The sequence below is a fragment of the Dasypus novemcinctus genome, chromosome 9, assembly GCF_030445035.2.
Source record: "Dasypus novemcinctus isolate mDasNov1 chromosome 9, mDasNov1.1.hap2, whole genome shotgun sequence".
NCBI lineage: Eukaryota > Metazoa > Chordata > Mammalia > Cingulata > Dasypodidae > Dasypus > Dasypus novemcinctus.
The window spans coordinates 15174506-15193406 of NC_080681.1; the positions used below are offsets into that span (position 1 = coordinate 15174506).

The window sequence follows — 18901 nt, forward strand, 5'->3', positions numbered from 1 at the left end:
AATGAACCAGAACTTTAAGGAATGAAGTTTTGGGTCACCCCACCAGGCAAAGAACCACAGCCAGCTGAGGTGCTTGCTGAGAGACAAGGGAATATAAAATGGGTAGATGAAGAAGGTAGTTATAAATATAAGCTAGGACCACATGACCTGTTACAGAGATGAGGAGTATAATGGTTATATTTCTTCCTTGTTTTGTTATGAATATGCTTGTGTATATACATAAAGCAAATATCTTTATTTTCTTCCCTATTTGCTTCCTTACTCATTTAACATAAGGTGCATTAACTCTGCATCAAAGTGTTTAAGCATAGGATATCCAGTTTATAAGTCATTATTCAAGGACTGACACCATCTTTTGGGCAAGTGTGTTAGTGTGTTTACAACTGTATGCAGGACAGTTGAGTATCCTTAGGTAAAAATGTGACTCTAAGTGTTTTTATTTAGAGATTAAGTATGGTTTAAGGAGGTCAAGTAAGCACTGGCCTGCAGGTTAGTGTGAGGGTATTTCATGGACTTAAATAATCTGTAAGTTGATTGCCTCTATAGCTAATTACATCTAAAATCAACTGAGGAGCTTGCCTTCAGCAATAAGAGGCATCTTGTCCAGTCAGTTGAAGAACTTAAAATGAGAAGTGATGATTTCAGCAGTCAGAAGAGAGAATTTCCATTTCTACTTCAGCCGCCAGCTTCTCCTGGGGAATTCATCAAAAACCTTTCATTGGAGTTCCCAGCTTGCAGCCTGCCCTATGGAATTTGAACTTGCTTATCCCCACAGTTGTGTGAGCCAATTCCTATAATAAATCTCATAATATTTTATATATATCACCTGCCAGATCTGTTTCCCTGGAGAACCCTGACTAATACACTACCCTATTATTAACACTCTGCATTAGTGATTTACTGAATGTTAATTCAGAAGTATCTTCAAATACTAATGGCTTACTTACTTTCTTTATAAACCATTTATTTTTGTATCATCTAATTATAATAATGATGCATATTACATATAAAAAACTTTTCTGAACTATTTATTTGCTCATTTAAACATTTGTATGTCTGTCTCCCAACACCCTCAGCAATGCAGTTGGTTAACTTTTGTGATATTTGTTAATCAAATAGGTGAACAAGAGTAGCTCAGTGCCATTTTAATTTACATTGCGCATGGGGAGCAGGTGTAGCTCATTGGTTGAGCTCCTGCTTCCCATCTACGAGGTCCCGGGTTCAATCTCCAGTGCCTCTTAAAAAAATTTTACATTGCTCTAAGGGAGGTGATCTTTTTATATGCTGAGATGATCATCTTTTCCTATTTTAAATGTCACGTGTGTTTCCTTTCTTGTTAAGAATTCACGTACTTTGCTCTTTTGGGGTTGTTTACTGATTCAAGTGTTCTTTACGGGAACATTCTTGGAAAGTACTGGAAAGCACGACCAAGGAGTCATCCTTAATTCCCCCCTCAACCTCGCTCACCTTCACAAGCACACTGTCAGGTTCTGGGGATTTTTTTGTCTCCCTAATATGTCTAATGCCTTGAACGTATCCATTTCTTTAATCTTCACTGCCACCACCCATGCGCCTTTTAGCTCCATCCCCCCGCCAAGTTCTTTTCCACTTCAGGTCTTTGCATGTGTCCCCTCGGCCCCAAACACTCTGCCGTGACTTTGTCTTCTTTTGCTCACAGCAATGCCTTCCCTGCCTTTCCTACCTCAAGAAGGTTTTCCCTTTCCTTCTTATTCTTTCTCATGTCGGTTCCTCCCTAACCTTCATAGCACTTATAATATGCAATATTGGAAATCCTTGCATGCATCGATTAAATGAATTAGTATTTGTAAAGTGCTTCGAATGGTGTGTGGCACATAGTAAGTGCTATATAAAGGCTGATTTAAAAAATCAACTCATGTGGAAATGTAAAATGGTCAGCCACTGTGAGAAACGGTCTGGTGGTTCCTCAGGTAGTATAGAATTCAGTATTATGAGTAAGAATTAAGGGTAAAATTACCAGGAATACCACTTTCAGCTAGATACCCAAAAGAAGTGAAAGCAGGAACTTGAACACCAATATTCCTAGTAGTGTTATTCATAACAGGCAAAGTGGGGAGGCAACCTAAGTGCCCATCGATGGATGAATGGACAAAATGGGGTGTGTCTATGCTATGGAATATTATTCAGCTGTAAAAAGGGATGATATTCATTTTTTAAAATATGGGATGATGTTCTGATAATGCTATAACATGGATGCACCTTGAAGACATGATAGTGAAATAAGCCAGACACAAAAGGACAAATATTATATGATCTCTCTTATATTAAATAACTAAAATATACAAATTCATACAAGCAGAAAGTAGATTACAGGTTACCAGGGGCAAGGGTGGGATGGAAAATAGGGAATTCATGCTTAATGGGTACGTGATTTCTATTTGGGGTGATGGACAAGTTTTGGTAATGGGTGGTGGTGATAGTGATACAACACTGTTGTATACTTGAATGCGGTTAAAATAGGAAATGGGCGGTCTATATGTTACCACAATAAAAATTTGGAAAAATAAAAACAAAAACAAAAGAAACTTGTAAGGTCACAACTATTACTACACACTTATTGTTCATGTATGTTTACATATGAGTGATATACTTCAATAATTTTTTTAAAAAAAAGAGAGAAACACAGCAAGGTGCAGATAGAAAAAAAAAGTTAACTCATAATTCTCACAACAACCCTATGTAGTGCTATTAATATCCCCCAGTTTACAGATACACAAACTGAACAACATAGAAGTTAAGCAACCTGTCCAAGCCTGCACAGCTAGTGAGTAGCAGAGGCCAGCTACAGACTTGGTCTGGTACCAAAGGCCACACTCCTAACCATTTTCTATCTTTCTTTCTTTCTTTTTTTTTTTTTTTTGAGGTACCAGGGGCTGGGGATTGAACCCAAGTCCTCATATGTGGGGAAGCTGGCACTCAACTGCTTGAGCCGTATTTGCTCCCTATATTTCCTTTTTTTTTTTTTTAAAGGATTTATTTCAACCCCGCCCCCCATTGTTTGTGCTTGCTGTGTGCTCTCTGTGTCCATTCGTTGTGTGCTCTCTGTGTCTGCTCATCTTCTCTGTAGGAAGCACCAGGAACTGAACCCAGGACCTCCCATGTGGGAGGAGAGATGCTCAATCGCTTGAGCCACATCTGCTCCCTGCTTTATTGTGTCTCTCAATATATTTCCTCTTTTGTTTTCTTGTTGTGTCATCTTGTTGTGTCAGCTCACCGTGCCAGCTTGCTGTCTTGCTCATCTTTTCTAGGAGGCACCAGGAACCAAACCTGGGACCTCCCATGTGGTGGGCGAGGGCCCGAATGCCTGAGCCACATCCACTCCCTATATTTCCTTTTAAGTCTAGCACCTAGCATAATGCCTTGCGCCTATTAGGTATTCTCAATAAGTATTTGTTAAATAAATAAAGATAAGGGCACTAGTAAGAAAGTAAAGCTGATCTGTAATAACCCTATCACAAAGAGATTTTGTGAGTTTATCCGTTAGATTTTTCTAATGTGGGGATAGATTTTTGTCAAAATCATTACTATTATAAAACATTTTGAGGAGCATACATCAAGTATCAATATAAAATATGTTTGACATTTTATTCATTTTTAAAAAATTGTGTATGTTTTCAAGTCAGTGTTTCTAAAGCAGGGGGGCAGCAGGCTGGGGAAAGAGGGAGAAGTTCTTAGAAAAAGGGGAAAAGGTATTCCTGAAATAGTCTGGCCCTTCTTATCAGGCAGAGGATGCCAAACTTAAGCGAAAATATTTAGGGAAGGGCTGTGTAATTATTATGAATATTTTAATCCTACTTCTTTAAGGCGGGGAAGTTTTAGGAATAACGTATTTATTTTCTTTATATACTACTTTAAGTCACTGTGTTTTAAATTTTATTACTAAGAATTATTTTTAAAATATCAATTGGCAAGAGTTTTGTAAATGTTCCCAGAGCACAGCAACAGTCCATGGTTTACAGTAAAAATTAGACAATCTGTGATGATCACGTAGGTATGTCAATAAGAAAATCAGATTTTAAAAAATCAGATAAAACGATAGCTTTAACCTACCAAACAGCAAGAGAAACAAGGAAAGGCTGCGGTAAAACACCAAGAAGAAGCATCTCCAAATACTGGCTTGCTCATAGTTTCTAAAGACTTTTTCTTTTCTGACATTTAAAATAGCTGCTCGATAAATAATTTGTAACAGCTGCTCATCAAATTCACGTACACTCCCAGAAGGAGTGCATCTCTAAGGCTGGCTATAAATAATACATCCATCTGGCTCTTGAGGGAGTATTGGATTGATTTGTTGCTCTATCACGGCGTCTCCCTTCTGCCATTTGACAACAGCAGGATGAAAGCAGACTGCTACCCCGAATGGTGTATTGTTACCGTTAGAGACACTGTGTTTGTGGGCACCCCACATTTCTGAGATGAAGTTAGCTGATAGGATTACCAGAGCGATGCAGTTGTCGCCGAGGGGCCCTGCATCACATTACCTTTGAAAATATTTTAACCCAGAAACACCAGACACTGGATACAAAGTCCATGAATACTTGATCCCTGGGCGGGGCCTACAACATATTATTTGGAACTGTCTCCCATTTTCTTTCATGGGGGAATAGTATTGCTGATGTAGAGAATGTGGAAATTAAAACAGAATCAAACCAAGTGTTTTAAATGCTCTTCAAAGACATAAAAGAACAAAAGTTTAGATCCCGTTGGAAATTCCCTATGTAATCTTCAAAGCTGTTTTCTTGCGCTTGAAGGCACCCAAAAGAAGCAGGCATGCCATGATTTTGAAGTTCAGTTTTTGTCCTACTGTTCAATCACAGTTGACTTCAACTATTGAAAAGAGATGATTTCGAATTAGAGACTTGTTCATCTATCGCAAGGCCCTTCATCAGGTTCAGCCTACGAGATCCAGGGACACCAAGACGTGGGTGAGTTTCTGTTGCTGTTGCCATGGTTTTACCTCTTTGTGTTGACTATTTTTGTATTGGTTAAAGAGGTAGAGCAGCATATTGCTTTGTGCAGCACGAAATATCAGTGGATCATGAACGTAAAGCTCCTCATTTTAGTCTGTTCATGTTCCAGGTGACACACACACAGGGAAGTAAGAAGAATTTGGACTGTCGAATCATTGCCTCCCACTGCCACCTCTTATTGTAGGGTTGATGTTTAGAAGAGTGTTGCCTGGCTGTGCTCACTGGTCCTTAAGTAGTGGGAGACAAGGAAGGTGTACGGGAACAATGCCTGCTTTCTCCTTTACCTCTGGGTCATGTCCATCCTCCCTGGTTTGTCTGGAGGCTAGCAGAGGTCTAACACACAACAGGCGGGTGTTGGGGATGATGTTGAGAGATTACTACAGGCACTGGACCCCGCCGTTTTCCTTTGATGATAAATACAGTCTCTTGATATATTACCGCCAAGCGGGCTTAATGAATAGAAGAAACGTCACCTACAGCCAGAAACATTGGCTTGCTGCCCATCTTTGGCCTCTAACCACTAAGGAGCTTAGGTCTTCTCATCTGTAGACATTCTTAATTGATTTCCTCAGATTGCCAGTCATCTAGGTCATGATCATGTTCTCTTGAATGAGGCAGGTTGGTGAGTTTGTCAGCACATCGGCCCCACCTTCAGAGCTCATACGGAAGCAAACCAACAGGGAATGGCTTTCAGCATGGTGACCACCTGCTGCTGGTCTCTGCTCAGGGCCCCGACTGAAGCATTTTCACAGGCCGGGTCACTGGGAGGGCTGGCTGCCTCTGCTCAAAGTGTCTGTGCTCAGAGTTTGCTGTGAGTTATTGCTGAGCACATAATGGCCAGGACAGCTGCACAAGCTGTCACGGCCACAAATGCATTGCCCTGGCTGCTGGCAAACGGATTGGGTTCTGTGGAAAGGTTCTGTTGGGTTCGGACCAGAATCTCTTTGGAGGTGTCTTTGGATTCCAAAAGTGAGGTGGGTGTGGACATGGTAAGATGTTCTGGCTGCCTCTAGCTACCTGTAAGGGGTCCACTCCAGTGCTGAGGAAGTCGATTGTCCTTTTCCAGAAGAAAATCCCCTTGATATTTGGCAAATAGTAACAACAGAAGCTGTTTTCCTGTGCGTCAGGAGAGAGATCCACAGGCGTCTGCCTTATCTTGGTGGATTCTCTTTCTTTCTTTCTTTTTTGTTTTCATTTCTTTAAGGGTTATAGCAAAAATGAAATGTTGTCAGTTTAAATGGGTGATACTTTAGAAACTGGGATCTGGCCACCAAAGGGTCTTTTCTGTCATTGAGAGACTTGGAGCTCATCAATCAGCACCTCAAGACAAAGAAAGTTGAGGATGAGTTTGGGCTATAACGGGTCATGAAACATTCTGCAAAACTAGAACTTGTCTTCTTTTTCTCTCTTATTTGCTGGCACTTAAACATACTCTTTCTTGTTTGTTTTTGGAAATCAGACAAAGTTTTATTTAAAATTATTCAGTTATATTTTCACAAACAATATAGCCATTTACAGATAGATTTAAAGTATTTTTAAGGCTCTTTTGGAGAGCATGTCTCACATATTGCATTTCTTCCTTTACCCTTTAAATATCCCCCACAGATAAAGGGGGCCTAGCCTTTTGTGCCTGGGCATTCTTTGGTATTCCAACCCTGAATTTGGTTTTGGTTTTCTATTTTTAAACTACCATTTATTGAGTGTTCAAGCACCATGCCCAATGCTTGTGAAGCATTACTTCATGTAATCATTGAGCACTCCTGTGAACGAGGTGTTGCTGCTCTGATTTTTCAAAGGGAGAAACCGAGACTCAGGAAAGTTAAATAACTTGACTGAGGACATAGAGCTAATGAGTGGGGAGTCAGGATTCAAATCCAGGTCCCTCAGCTCCTGCCCTTTTACTGTACTTTTGGCTTTGCTGGGAAGCTTTTACTTTTGTCCTTCAACTTGAGTTAGAATAGCCTGTAATTCTGTTCATGTAGCTGTACCTCATTTTATAGTAAATATTGGATGCTATAAATGACTAAAACAATCCTGTCACATGGGCCAGCTTGCCTTCACCAGGAGGCCCCGGGTATCGAACCCTGGGCTTTCCATGTGGTAGATGGGAGCCCAATTGCTTGAGCCACTTCCCCCACAGTAATTCTTAAAATCAATCCTTCACTTGCATCCCAAACTCCTATTTGGGGAGAACAAATTCCAAGTAGTATCTCCTGAGAGGCTGATAAACAGCCAACATTTCTGGTCATTACCTGTATAGACTTAATGTCTCCCTCAAATTTTATGAATGAAAAATTTAAAAATATTTTAAAGTGTCCTTCCTTTTCTATCCTCAATTTTATACCACTGATTATGTTAATGTAGTATTTAGGAAGGGTTAGCTTTTGGTTGAGCTTTCTGTCTTCATGTTTACAAGTGAATTTCTCTAAAAAAAATATCTATTTTTTTCTGGCACTGATGCCTGGATAAGCATCATTTTATATATTATTGCAATGTATTTAGCAATGAGAGTCTTCTTATTTCTTACAGAATAGGACACAAAATGAAGACAATCAATGAAAACCAGATCTGCTGATATAATTAAGAACATCAATACCAGGCAGCAGAGGACAAGAACGACCAAGCCACACTGACATGGAGGAAGCCGATTTCTCAGATGATACATCTTCTAAGCAACAGGAGGATTTGCCTTATGATGGGCCTCTCCCCCAAATTAAGCTTTGTAATGATTACAGTTTTACCTCAAAGAATGACATTCTCAATGTATCAGATCAAATTATTTTGACCGTAGGCAACCCTCAACATAATGAAACTTGTAGAAATGCAGATATGACCATGATTCTGGATAAAATCCCTGAAAATGCTGTCAATAAAAAGCACGATAAAGAGAAACAGTGCACTGAAATTCTTCAGATCCCAACTAATAAAGAAGACACTTCTAGATCAAACATTTCTTATATTTTACTCAATCATCTTTCCAAAGAGGAATTTCTAGAAGGACAAGGCATTGACTGTGAAACTCTACCAGAGGTCTCTAACGTTGACAGTTTTGATGAAACGCTTGTTAAAAATATGATTTTACATTATGTTAAGAATTCTTGGCCAAAAGAACAAACCCCAGAACTCACTGACCAACTCAACCCTCAAAGTAATGGTGAAAACAGCAATAAACCCAGTTGTTCTCCAATCACAATGAGGAAAAACGTCTCTGATTTAAAAGAGACAGTTGTTGCTGGAGACAACAGTCTTCAAGAAAATGTTAATTTCCTAACTAAAATCAAGGGTCCAAGGGATAGACAAAAAAGTTTCCAAGGGCAGGCATCCCGGAAACAAAAAATTGAAAAAGTAAGTTCAGGCAACGGCTTCAAATATGGCCAAGGTCAAGTGCATTACCAACTCCCTGATTTCTCTAAAATTGCTCCCAAAGTGAAAATCCCTAAGAACAACATAATTAAAAAGCCACTTACATTAGTTAAACAGGCCAGCTCTTCTAGATTGAGAGACAAATCAGCTCTCGTACAGGATGTTTTAGCAACCACGCTTAGGTCAAATAGTTTGGAAGAACAGCATCAAGAGCAGAAAAAGGAAACTCCTGAGACTTCACAACCAATGCAGGTAAGTGAAAGCAGTCTCCAGCAAACGTATTCTGTGCCACTCCTCATCTTTGCCTGTGTGGGTTTCTGGAGGGGGCGTGCAGCTCGGTTCTAGTTCTGAGGTCTTGATCAGGCTGCCGAGTCACTCTGGGCAAGTAACTTGACATCTCAGAAGCTCAGTGGGTGTCCTCACTGGAAAATTCAGGGGCTGGACTAACAACAACACGGATAAGATCCGAATCGGAATTTGGGTCTCCCCATTTTTATTTTTATTTTTATTTTTTTAGGAGGTATGGGGAATTAAACCCAGGATCTGGTATGTGGGAAGCAGGAGCTCAACAACTTGAGCTACATCAGCTCCTCCCATTTGTTTATTTCCCCCCCCACCTCGTGGTGTTTTGCTTGCTGCCTGTTCTCTGTGTCCATTTGCTGCGCTCTCTACTGTGTTTTTGTTTTGTTTTGTTTTTTGCTTGTCTCCCTTTCTGTTGTGTCACCTTGCTGAGCTGGCTCCCCGAGGCACCTGTGGGCCAGGCAGTGCTCCGGGGTGCTTGTGGGCGAGCCTGCCTTCACAAGGAGGCCCCGGGCCGCGAACCAGGGTCTCCGATAGGGTAGACGGGAGCCCAGCTGATTGAGCCACAGATGCTTCTCCCCCATTTGTTTTTTTAACTTCATCCTACCGTTCTAATCAAGAACTATTTTCCTCAGTTATGTGGTTGGTCCAAGCCTCTCCTCCAGCCCTGGCTATTCCAACACCTTGTACTGCATTTATTTATAAAAGGCCTGCTTATTTCATGGCCTCCTTCAATTCCTCCTTGGGCCACTGGGCTTTTCAGATCCCGCCTGTCACTCTTTCCAATCCTATTTTGTTTAGGGCTTGAGTCAAAGCATTTCTCTCAGCCTGCTTTGCATCATAATAACTTGAGAAAGTCTGTTTCTTCCCCTAGATGGAAGATTCTGGAGGGCAGAGACCTTGTCTTTATCTTTCCTTCACCTAACGTCCCCCCAAGAATACATGTAAGACCTTATGTCTTACGTATATCATGCCCTTAATTTTTTTTTTAAGGTTTATTTCTCCCTACTCCCTTGTTGTTTGCACTTGCTATGTCTGTTCATCTCCCTTGTTTCTTTAGGAGGCACCAGGAACCGAACCCGATGCACTTAGTTATTAATGACAAGTAGAATTGAATCAAGATATTTCAAGTTTGTTATATTGGTAACCATTTAGTACAAAATTTTGTTATTGCTTAATTTATACCATTTCCCTTACCCCATTACCCTCTCCCAACTCCCCAGTGTGCTAAGGCTCAGGATCTCATTGATTATTTGAAGTTCAAAAGTAAGGAAAATGCACATTAATGAGCAAAGAAAGGTGCATTTGGCATTTTGCCAGGACCATCTGGTTTTTCTTATAAGCCCTTGGTATGAAAGGTGGCCTGGACAGAACAGCCCTGTTTGCCGGTTTCCATTTGCATCCCTTCATGCTTCAACTCCTTCTCTTTCTACTGAACCCTCTGGGGAGTTTGAGCAGAATCCCCACCTGCACCTTGAGCCAGCAGCCCACCCGGCCACAGCTGGGATGTTCTCTAAGTCGTGGAGAGATCTGCACTGCTGGGACACTGGACTTCCTCGCTGTTCTTGAGGGAGAACACCCCTGGGTGCACACTATTCTCAATGCCCCATGGCTAGTAATGGCAGAATGGATATCAGCCTCATCCCTCTCTGGGAGGCTGTGACTGTGTCTGATTTTTTCCAGTCCTAATCAATTCCAGTTGGTGAACTGGGCACTGTAGGGTTCACATCCATCATATAATTGAGATAGTCATAATGATTCTAGTCTAATTTAACCACTACCATTTAGCTCACTGGCACTAGCAAGTTTTTGGACTTTATGTGTTGGGAATAATGAGGAGGCTCTCAAGGAGTATCACTCTGGAATTATAAATCCTCATGGTGAATAGAAAAGGACCACATCCCATGAAAACACACCTGTCTTAAACACATTTTGGAATTTAACACACATGGTTTTATAGCATTCTATAGAGGGAGACTACCATGTTGAAGGAGACTGAAATGGCCCAAGGGCTCATTGCTTGGCACGGCAGAATAGGCAGACACACTGAACTATGCTGGGAAAGAAAAGAGGCTTTATTGTCCAGGAGAGGACAGAAGATCTAATCAATCTCAAATCTGCCTCCCCATTAAGGAGTTTCTTACAGTTTTTATACAGGTTTGAAACAAAAAAATTAATCATAGACTTTGCGGTCAAAGACTTTAGTTCTAATATTTCAGTGAGGGTGACTCCTGATTAGCCTGCTCTGTGGTTTCCGTTGTCCAAGAAGCTGCTTCCATCTGTAAATAATTGTAGGTTGGTTCTGGTAATGGAGTGTCTATTAATCCTGAGCAGCTAGAGTATACCTCTTCAAGGAGGTATATACAATCATTCCTGCGAGTTTTCCATTCTGGTCTTTTCATTAAATTCAGGCAGCAGGGTAGCCGGGTTGAGCTCATCTATAGTTTTCAATGTGACATTTGTGATGTTTAGTAAGATGGCTTGTAATTTGCTCAGATGGCCCATAGTTAGCCACTGATGCCCTTCTTGTTCTACTATGTAAGAACATAACGCAGGGTAAAGACTTGTGGGAGAGCCCAATGTGAACTCTTCTGCTCCCTGGAGAAGATCACAGGTGGCAGCTACTGCTTATAAGCAGGCTGGCCGTAGTCAAGCTGATTTGATAAGTATGCAACTGACTGGAGGTTTCCTCCAAATTCTTTGCCATTCATGTTCAAATTCTTTCATTAGAAGAATTAAAGATAAACGAGAGAAGTTTATCTTTAAGTTTTTGAAATTCTAGAGAGCCTTCTCGCGTACGTTCTCCCCCTTTAAGGCTTCATATTGGGGTTTAGCAGTAAGTCCAAAATTTGGTATCCAAAGACTGCAAGAGCCAGACAGGTCTAGAAATCCTCTATGTTCTTTTCTATTTCTTGGTTCTGATACTTGTCATGAAGTTTCCTTCCTCCTGGTCAGTAAAGCCTGTTGTCCTTCTGACAGTTTGAAGTCAAAATATTTAACATGGGTTTGTGTTATTTGTTTTGTTTTGTTTTGTTTTTGTGTTATTTGTTTTTTTTTCAGATGCTTTATAACCTTTTTCTGTCATGGTGTTTTTATTTGAAGCTTCTTGGGTTTTACTGGCTATGAGTATATAATGAACAACCTGAAGAAAAAGTTCTTCATGGAATTGTACTCCATGGAAGTTCTTGGACAGTGCTTGCCAAGAGAGCTGGGGCATTTTTCAATTCTTGTGACAACACAGTCCAATGCCCTTCCTCTTTACAATATTGTTGTTTTATTCCTGTATCAGAATCTTCCCATTCCAAAGCAGATTTTGTGATTCTGTTTCTAGGGGTATGCAATAAACAGCATCTTTAAATCTAAAACAGTGAACCAAGCATAAGCTTCTGAAATATTGATAAGGAGAATATGTGGATTAGGCACTCTTGGATGGATGTCTTCCACTACTTGATTAACAGCTCTTAAATCTTGTACAAACCGGTATTCTTGTGTGCCAGGTTTTAGGACCAGTATGATATGTATGTTACAGTCAGACTGGCAGGGTCTAATTAGGCCCCAACGGAGGAATTTTTAGTCAGGGGCGTGGTGCCTATTTTTGCTTTGCGTCTGAGTGGCTAGTGTTTCAAGTGTGGAGGTGTGCTGTTTGGTCGCAGCCTTACCTTGCCTTCGTGCACCTTCCTGGCTCTTCCTGGAAGTCCCCCCATGGCCCAAACTTCAGCTGGTACCTGTTGTTTTATTTCTTCGGGTACTCCCAACTTCTCAGTGTTTTCTGCCAGACCACAGAGGGTTCTCAGAGAATGTAGGCATGCACTTCTGGAAGCTGTGTGTTGATTCATTGGGCAAGAAGGAGAGTGAGGCAAGCCCCGACTGAGAAGAGGAATAGAGCATTCAGGAATGCAGGGGAACTTGTACGTTAATTGGTTACCTCCAAACTGACACTGGAGGTTGTAGGAAAAACTGGCCATTGGTAACTCCTGAAATTCCAATCATTGGGAAAGATTCAGCTGTCTTAGGAGTGAGCTGCGGTTTTTTAAAAAGTTTTTATAGTTTTATTAATCCTCTGGTGAAAAATCTGCACAATCGCCAATCGCGTCACTGAAGAATCTTTACTCTGTCTTTTTTGCCAACACCAACATCGGCCTTTGCAGTCCGCCTAACTTTCTCCATTATGTTCTTGCATTCTTTTCGCTGTTTTCCTGAGGTCTTTTTCTTCTTCTACAGGTCATGTCTTGCAAGTCTGTGTTCAGGTTCATTTTTCTCTGCATAATCCAAAGAATCCTAAATCATGACAAAGCCACTTGTTTTGCCACCACCAAAATGGGTTCTGAATGCAGATACAAAGATGACATCAGGTGTGGTCTGGTACATGTTGGCTAGCTTTTCCCAAATTTCTGTCTTAGGTACTGTTGCCTTCCCAGAGGGAAGGACATCGAGGACCATTTGTTTCCGCTGAAGTGGCCTCTGGGTCATGAGCTTCCTGGTCTGGATAGTAAGTGTCATTCACGATGGCGGGTGATCTCCTGGCAGCCAGGGAGGAGAAGAGCAGTGGTTTTTTTATTTAAAACTGAAAAAGCTGCTTCTGTATCCACCAGAAAATTTACTGATTTCTTACCCACTTGGAGAGAGACCCAAGGTTCCTTGTGAGTGTTCAGGGTCATTGCCTGACCAGGGGAAAGTACCCCAGGCCCCGTCATTCCACGTCACTGTCTTGGTCCCCGTCAGCTGTGGGCACAGGCTCGCGGAGTCAGGAGCTTTCAGTGCCCCCTTCTTTGGGAGGCGAGGACACTCTGGCTTCCAGTGCCCTTCCTCTTTACCAAACGCACGTTGCTGGGGGGCCCGGAGGTCTTACCTGTCAGGTTCCCGCTGCTGCTGGAGGGTTTTGCTCAGAACTGTTCCTAAAAGGTTAGCGTGTAAGGTAGCCTTATAGGAAATTGTTGTTTGGGGCTCCTTCCCGATTATAATATACCTGGAAAACAATTTCTGCTAGGGCTGAAATTGGCAGCCCTCACTGCCAATTTTAAAATTTGCGACGGATGTCAGGAGCACTTTGGCAGGTGACTGACAGGTTAAACTTGTGCCGATTAACAGGGTCTTCTGGCTCTAGGTTGGGGAACTGGCAATGAGACTTGAGGAGTCTCTCGAGGAATAGAACAGATTTTCACCTGGTTTCTGAAAATTTTCTTGGATTTTGCTTGCATGTTTTGGTTTAGGAACTCCATTCCTGAGTCCTAAACAAAAATGACGCCACTCAGTCATTTTTATGCCAGCTTTGTAATGAACTAGTTTAGTTCAGTCCCGTGTTTGGTTGGGTTCTAAGGGGTCAGCTGTTGGTACTGCTTGGCTTCCCGGGACATGAATGGAGTTGTTAGGGTCACTATTGGCTAGAAAATCAATGATCTCGAGCCTTCGCCAGCACAATCTGCTTTTCCTCTCAGGAAAGACTGTCTGCTCAATGAGGGTTGTGCGTTCCAAATACAGATTCGAAAAGGGTTTCCACCCTTCTGGGGTCCTCTCTGTAACTAAGGACCAGATCTTTCCAGTTATCTAGATCTGATGTTGAAAATGGAGTATGCACCTATAGGGAGCTCCTGGGTTGTCCTTGCTCTTCTATTCCTGCAGGACTTGTCAGAGAGGAAATGGCCCTGGTCTTGCCCGCCTGAAGCAGAGGCACCCTGCCTGAAAGTCACACCACTTTGGGTTGGGGTGGAGGGGCCATTTCTAGAGGGTCTAATGGTAATTCAGGTTTGTTTCCATCCCCCTGATAGTGGGGTGGAGGAGGTATTGGGGCTGGGGCAATTCCAGGCCTAGAAGTATTTGAAACAATGATGGTATCTAAAACTTCATCGGCATCAGTGGGATTAAAATCATGAAGAGGTTTCTCTGATTTTTGCTTCCCTCAATTTTACTTATTTAACTCTTGCTGTGACGTAGAGGGTTGATTACCCAATTCCTTAGCTGGTTGAGACAGTGAGCCTTTGTCATCTCTGGCTTTTGAACATTGGGAGCTCAGGGCCTGACCAACTGGCAACATACTGTGCCCAAAATATTCCCTTTGAAGTTTTCCATTTTGGGCTATTGCCATAAAACATTTTTTTTTTTAATTTATTCATTCTTTCTTTCTTTCCCCTTCCCCCGCCCCCTCCCCCAGTTGTCTGCGCTCTGTGTCCATTCACTGTGTGTTCTTCTGTGTCCATTTGTATTCTTGTCAGCAGCCCTGGGAATCTGTGTCTCTTTTTGTTGTGTCATCTTGCCACGTCAGCTCTCCGTGTGTGTGGCGCCACTCCTGGGCAGGCTGCACTTTTTTCACACTGGGTGGTTCTCCTTACGGGGCGCACTCCTTGAGCATGGGGCTCCCCTATGTGGGGGACACCCCTGTGTGGCACAGCACTCCTTACGCACATCAGCACTGCGTGTGGGCCAGCTCACCATGTGGGCCAGGAGGCCCTGCGTTTGAACCCTGGACCTCCCATGTGGTAGCCGGATGCTCTATCAATTGAGCCAAATCCGCTTCCCATAAAACATTGAATATAAGGAATTTCATCCCACTTACTTAATCTACAGAACAAGCCTAATTGTAGAATAGTGTTATATTCTAAGACCCCTAGGGCTGCCCATTTTTGTTCATCCTCCAAGGCATATTGAGGCTGTACTTCCTTAACAAAGATGGATCATTTTCTTTTTAGTCACAGGTTCATACCCCAATTTTTCCCAGTGCATAATAGTGCAACCTCGGGGGCTGTTCTTTCCCTTTGCCTCTGAACTCTGGTTATTTCTCATTCTGGTTAAAATTTAATTGATCAAGTACCAAGAAACCAAGGACTATGCAACCAATCCCAGCGACACCTCCTTATGCCAGGGGCCTCTCCCTTCCTGATCCAAGCAAAGACCAAGTGCGACAGTGCTGCTTACAGCTTTGGCAGGAGTTACTGTGTTACTGAGAAGAAGGAAGGTACAATTCTCACACACAGCACACAGAATAGGCCCTATTTTCCTTTGCAGCCCACCTTAAGGATTCTATACTCCTGGGGCAAGAGACTCCCACGGCCACAGAGCCAGTGCCAGCGAGCGCCTCACCTCAGGAGTCCAGGAATCCTCCCACCAGTGTCCTTCTCATGAAAATGCTGGTGCCACCTGGGGCACCAAACTAAAGGAGACCGGAGTGGTCCCTGGGCTTGTCACTAGCAGAGCAGAATATGCAGACACACTACGCTGGGAAGGAGAGAGGCTTTACGGGCCAGGGGAGGACAGGAGAGCTAATCAGTTTCAGATCTGCCTCCCCATGGAGAGATTTTCTTACAGTTTTTTTTATTGTATTTTTTTAAAGATACATAAATCACAAAAAATGTTACATTAAAAAATATAAGATGGGAAACGGACTTTGGCCCAGTGGTTAGGGCATCCGTCTACCATATGGGAGGTCCGCGGTTCAAACCCCGGGCCTCCTTGACCCATGTGGAGCTGGCCATGCGCAGTGCTGATGCGTGCAAGGAGTGCCGTGCCACGCAAGGGTGTCCCCCGCGTGGGGGAGCCCCACGCACAAGGAGTGCGCCCGTGAGGAAAGCCGCCCAGCGTGAAAAGAAAGAGCAGCCTGCCCAGGAATGGCGCCGCCCACACTTCCCGTGCCGCTGACGACAACAGAAGCGGACAAAGAAACAAGACGCAGCAAATAGACACCAAGAACAGACAAGAACAGGGGAGGGGGGGAAATTAAATAAATAAATAAATCTTTAAAAAAATATATATATAAGAGTTTTCCATACACCCCACCCCCCACCCCACCCCACTCCTCCCACAGCAACAACCTCTGTCATCATTGTGGCACTTTCACTGTGTTTGGTGAATACATCTTGGAGCCCTGCTGCACTGCATGGATAATAGTTTACATTGTAGTTTACACTCTCTCCCAGTCCATTCAGTGGGTTATGGCAGGATATACTGTCCAGCATCTGTCCCTGCAATATCATTTAGTTTTTGTACAGGTTTGAAACAAAGAGAATTAATCATAGACTCGGCATCCTTGGGAGGAGGTTTGGGAAGCTTTTCTAGTTTTCTGCTCTGGCTAACATTTAAGATACATATTGTCCTGCATGCCTCTAAGTTTCACGGAGGTAAGAAGAGGGAATGAGAGAAGCGTTACAAAGATACGGTAAAAGGTTAGTATTAAACTTGACAGGGCCATGTGCTTTTCTGTAGAAACTTTATGCCTGTTCTAAGGTGCCTGCTAGCTTACAGGTACAATTTGTTTTGCTCACACTGCAATGTGCTTGGCGCCAGCGGGAGCACCAGCAACGGAGCTGGGACAAGACTAACAGTCTCTGCCCTCAAGGAGCTTACAGTCTAGTTCAGGAGAAATGTTTGATTACTTCACACACCAGGACAGGGGTTAACAAGGGGTCTGTGAGCTTGAATTGAAATCCAAAAGACTACAATGTAGACCAGTGTCCGTGTGGTGCAGCAGTGCTCCAAAATGTAGTCACCAGGGGCAGTGAATGTGCCATCACTATGGAAGAGGTTGTTGATGTGGGAGGAGTGGGTTAGGCGGGGTGGGGGATATATGGGGACCTCGTATTTTTTTAATGTACCATTTAAAAGAAAATAAAGAAGAAGGAAAAAGCATTATTCTTGTGGGGACGTGTTGGTGTGATGTATTTATCACAGTACAGTGTGGACTTAGTAAGGGGTCCGTGGTTTTCACAGGACTGGCCAAGGGGTCCATGGAGCAAAAAAGGTTAAAAGCCTCTGCACTAGTATCAAACACAATAACAGCTAACCTGCACGTGCCAGCTTTTATGGCAAATATTTAACATTTAATCCTTACGACCACCCTAGAGGTAGGTTCTATCACGAACACCATTTTATCGCTGAGGAATTGAGGCTTATAGTGATGAAGCAATTTTCCAGAGTCATCCCAGCAGAGATAAGCACCAGAACTGGAACCCAGTCTCGGCGTCAGGACCTGCTCTTGACCCACAGTGAGCTGCCTTCACAGTGCCCGGAACACATTGGGTCGCCCTGAAAAACGGCTTTGTCGCTTGGTCTAACAGTAATGCTCTCCTCTCCTTTTATTGTGCAGATGGAGCCTGTGCTGCACCAAGAACTTCTTAGAGGTACTATCACTTTTAAGCTTCTTTGATTTCGTTATACATTTTGAGGACTTTAAAAAATATAGTTAATGGTGGTGGTTGCCACAGACTTCTGTTTTCAGTACTGAATAAATCTGTGATAAGTTGACATGAATGGTAGCCGACACTTATTCTCTCTTATATAGGAATAGAATCTGAGACAAGTTTCTTTAAATTGACATCAACCTCTCAGGAAGACCATTCCTCAAGTTCTTCATGCCTATTTCAAAAGCTATCACAAGGGCAGCAGATGTGTCAGAAGTTAAAAGAACAGACTGATCGACTGAGGACTAAAGTAATACTTTTAAGGCTCATTGTAAACCATACAGGTAACCAAATGCCATTAATGAAATATTGTACTTTTTTCATTGCAGGTTCAAGAATTTTCCAAAAGAATAGCACAGAACTCACCCCAATTCCAAAACAGGAGTCTGGTAATACATTTTATCTAGTTTTAAATTTATTTATTTAACCAAATGTTTTGTTTTTTGTTTTTTAGATTTATTTATTTCTCCCACCCCCCACCCCCCCTTCATTGTTTTGGGCATACTCTCTGCTCTCTGTGTTCCTCTGTGTCTGCTTGTCTTCTCTTTAGGTGGCACTGGGAACTGATCCTGGGACTTTCCAGAGCAGGAGAGGCACTCAATCTCTTGCACCACCTCAGCTCCCTGGTCTGCTGCATCTCTTATTGTCTTTCCTCTGTGTCTCTTTTTGTTGTGTCATCTTGCTGCACCAGCTTTCTGTGCAGGCTGGCACTCCATGTGGGCCAGGACTCCGCATGGGCCAGCTCACCCCATGGGCCAGCTTGCCTTTACCAGGATTCCCCGGGAATCAAACCCTGGACCTCCTATATTGTAGACAGGAGCCCAATCACTTGAGACACATCTGCTTCCCAAATTTATTTTTATTAAGAAATTTGACCAGGGTACATACAAATGAATTTATAACTTCATGTTTTCTTGACATTGTTGGGACTGGAAATGTTCTGGTATAAAAATTTTTTTGCTGAAGATTACACTAAAAGAGCTTAGAATTCTGTCTCGCTATGTATTTAGCCCTCTTTTCTTCCCAGAGACCTATTACATACACCTGTTATTCCTCACCAAT

General features: G+C 42.6%; 1 protein-coding gene across 1 annotated transcript in view; it reads left to right on the forward strand.

The window, feature by feature from the left end:
- The first annotated feature begins 4310 nt into the window (after positions 1-4310).
- AKNAD1 (AKNA domain containing 1) overlaps positions 4311-18901 on the forward strand; it is a 53204-nt gene continuing 38613 nt past the window's right edge. The window contains exons 1-5 of the mRNA XM_071217158.1: positions 4311-4964; positions 7539-8624; positions 17746-17779; positions 17941-18089; positions 18169-18228. Of these exons, the coding sequence (XP_071073259.1) occupies positions 7644-8624; positions 17746-17779; positions 17941-18089; positions 18169-18228 (1224 nt within the window). The 5' untranslated portion in view covers positions 4311-4964; positions 7539-7643. The remainder of the gene's footprint in view (positions 4965-7538; positions 8625-17745; positions 17780-17940; positions 18090-18168; positions 18229-18901) is intronic.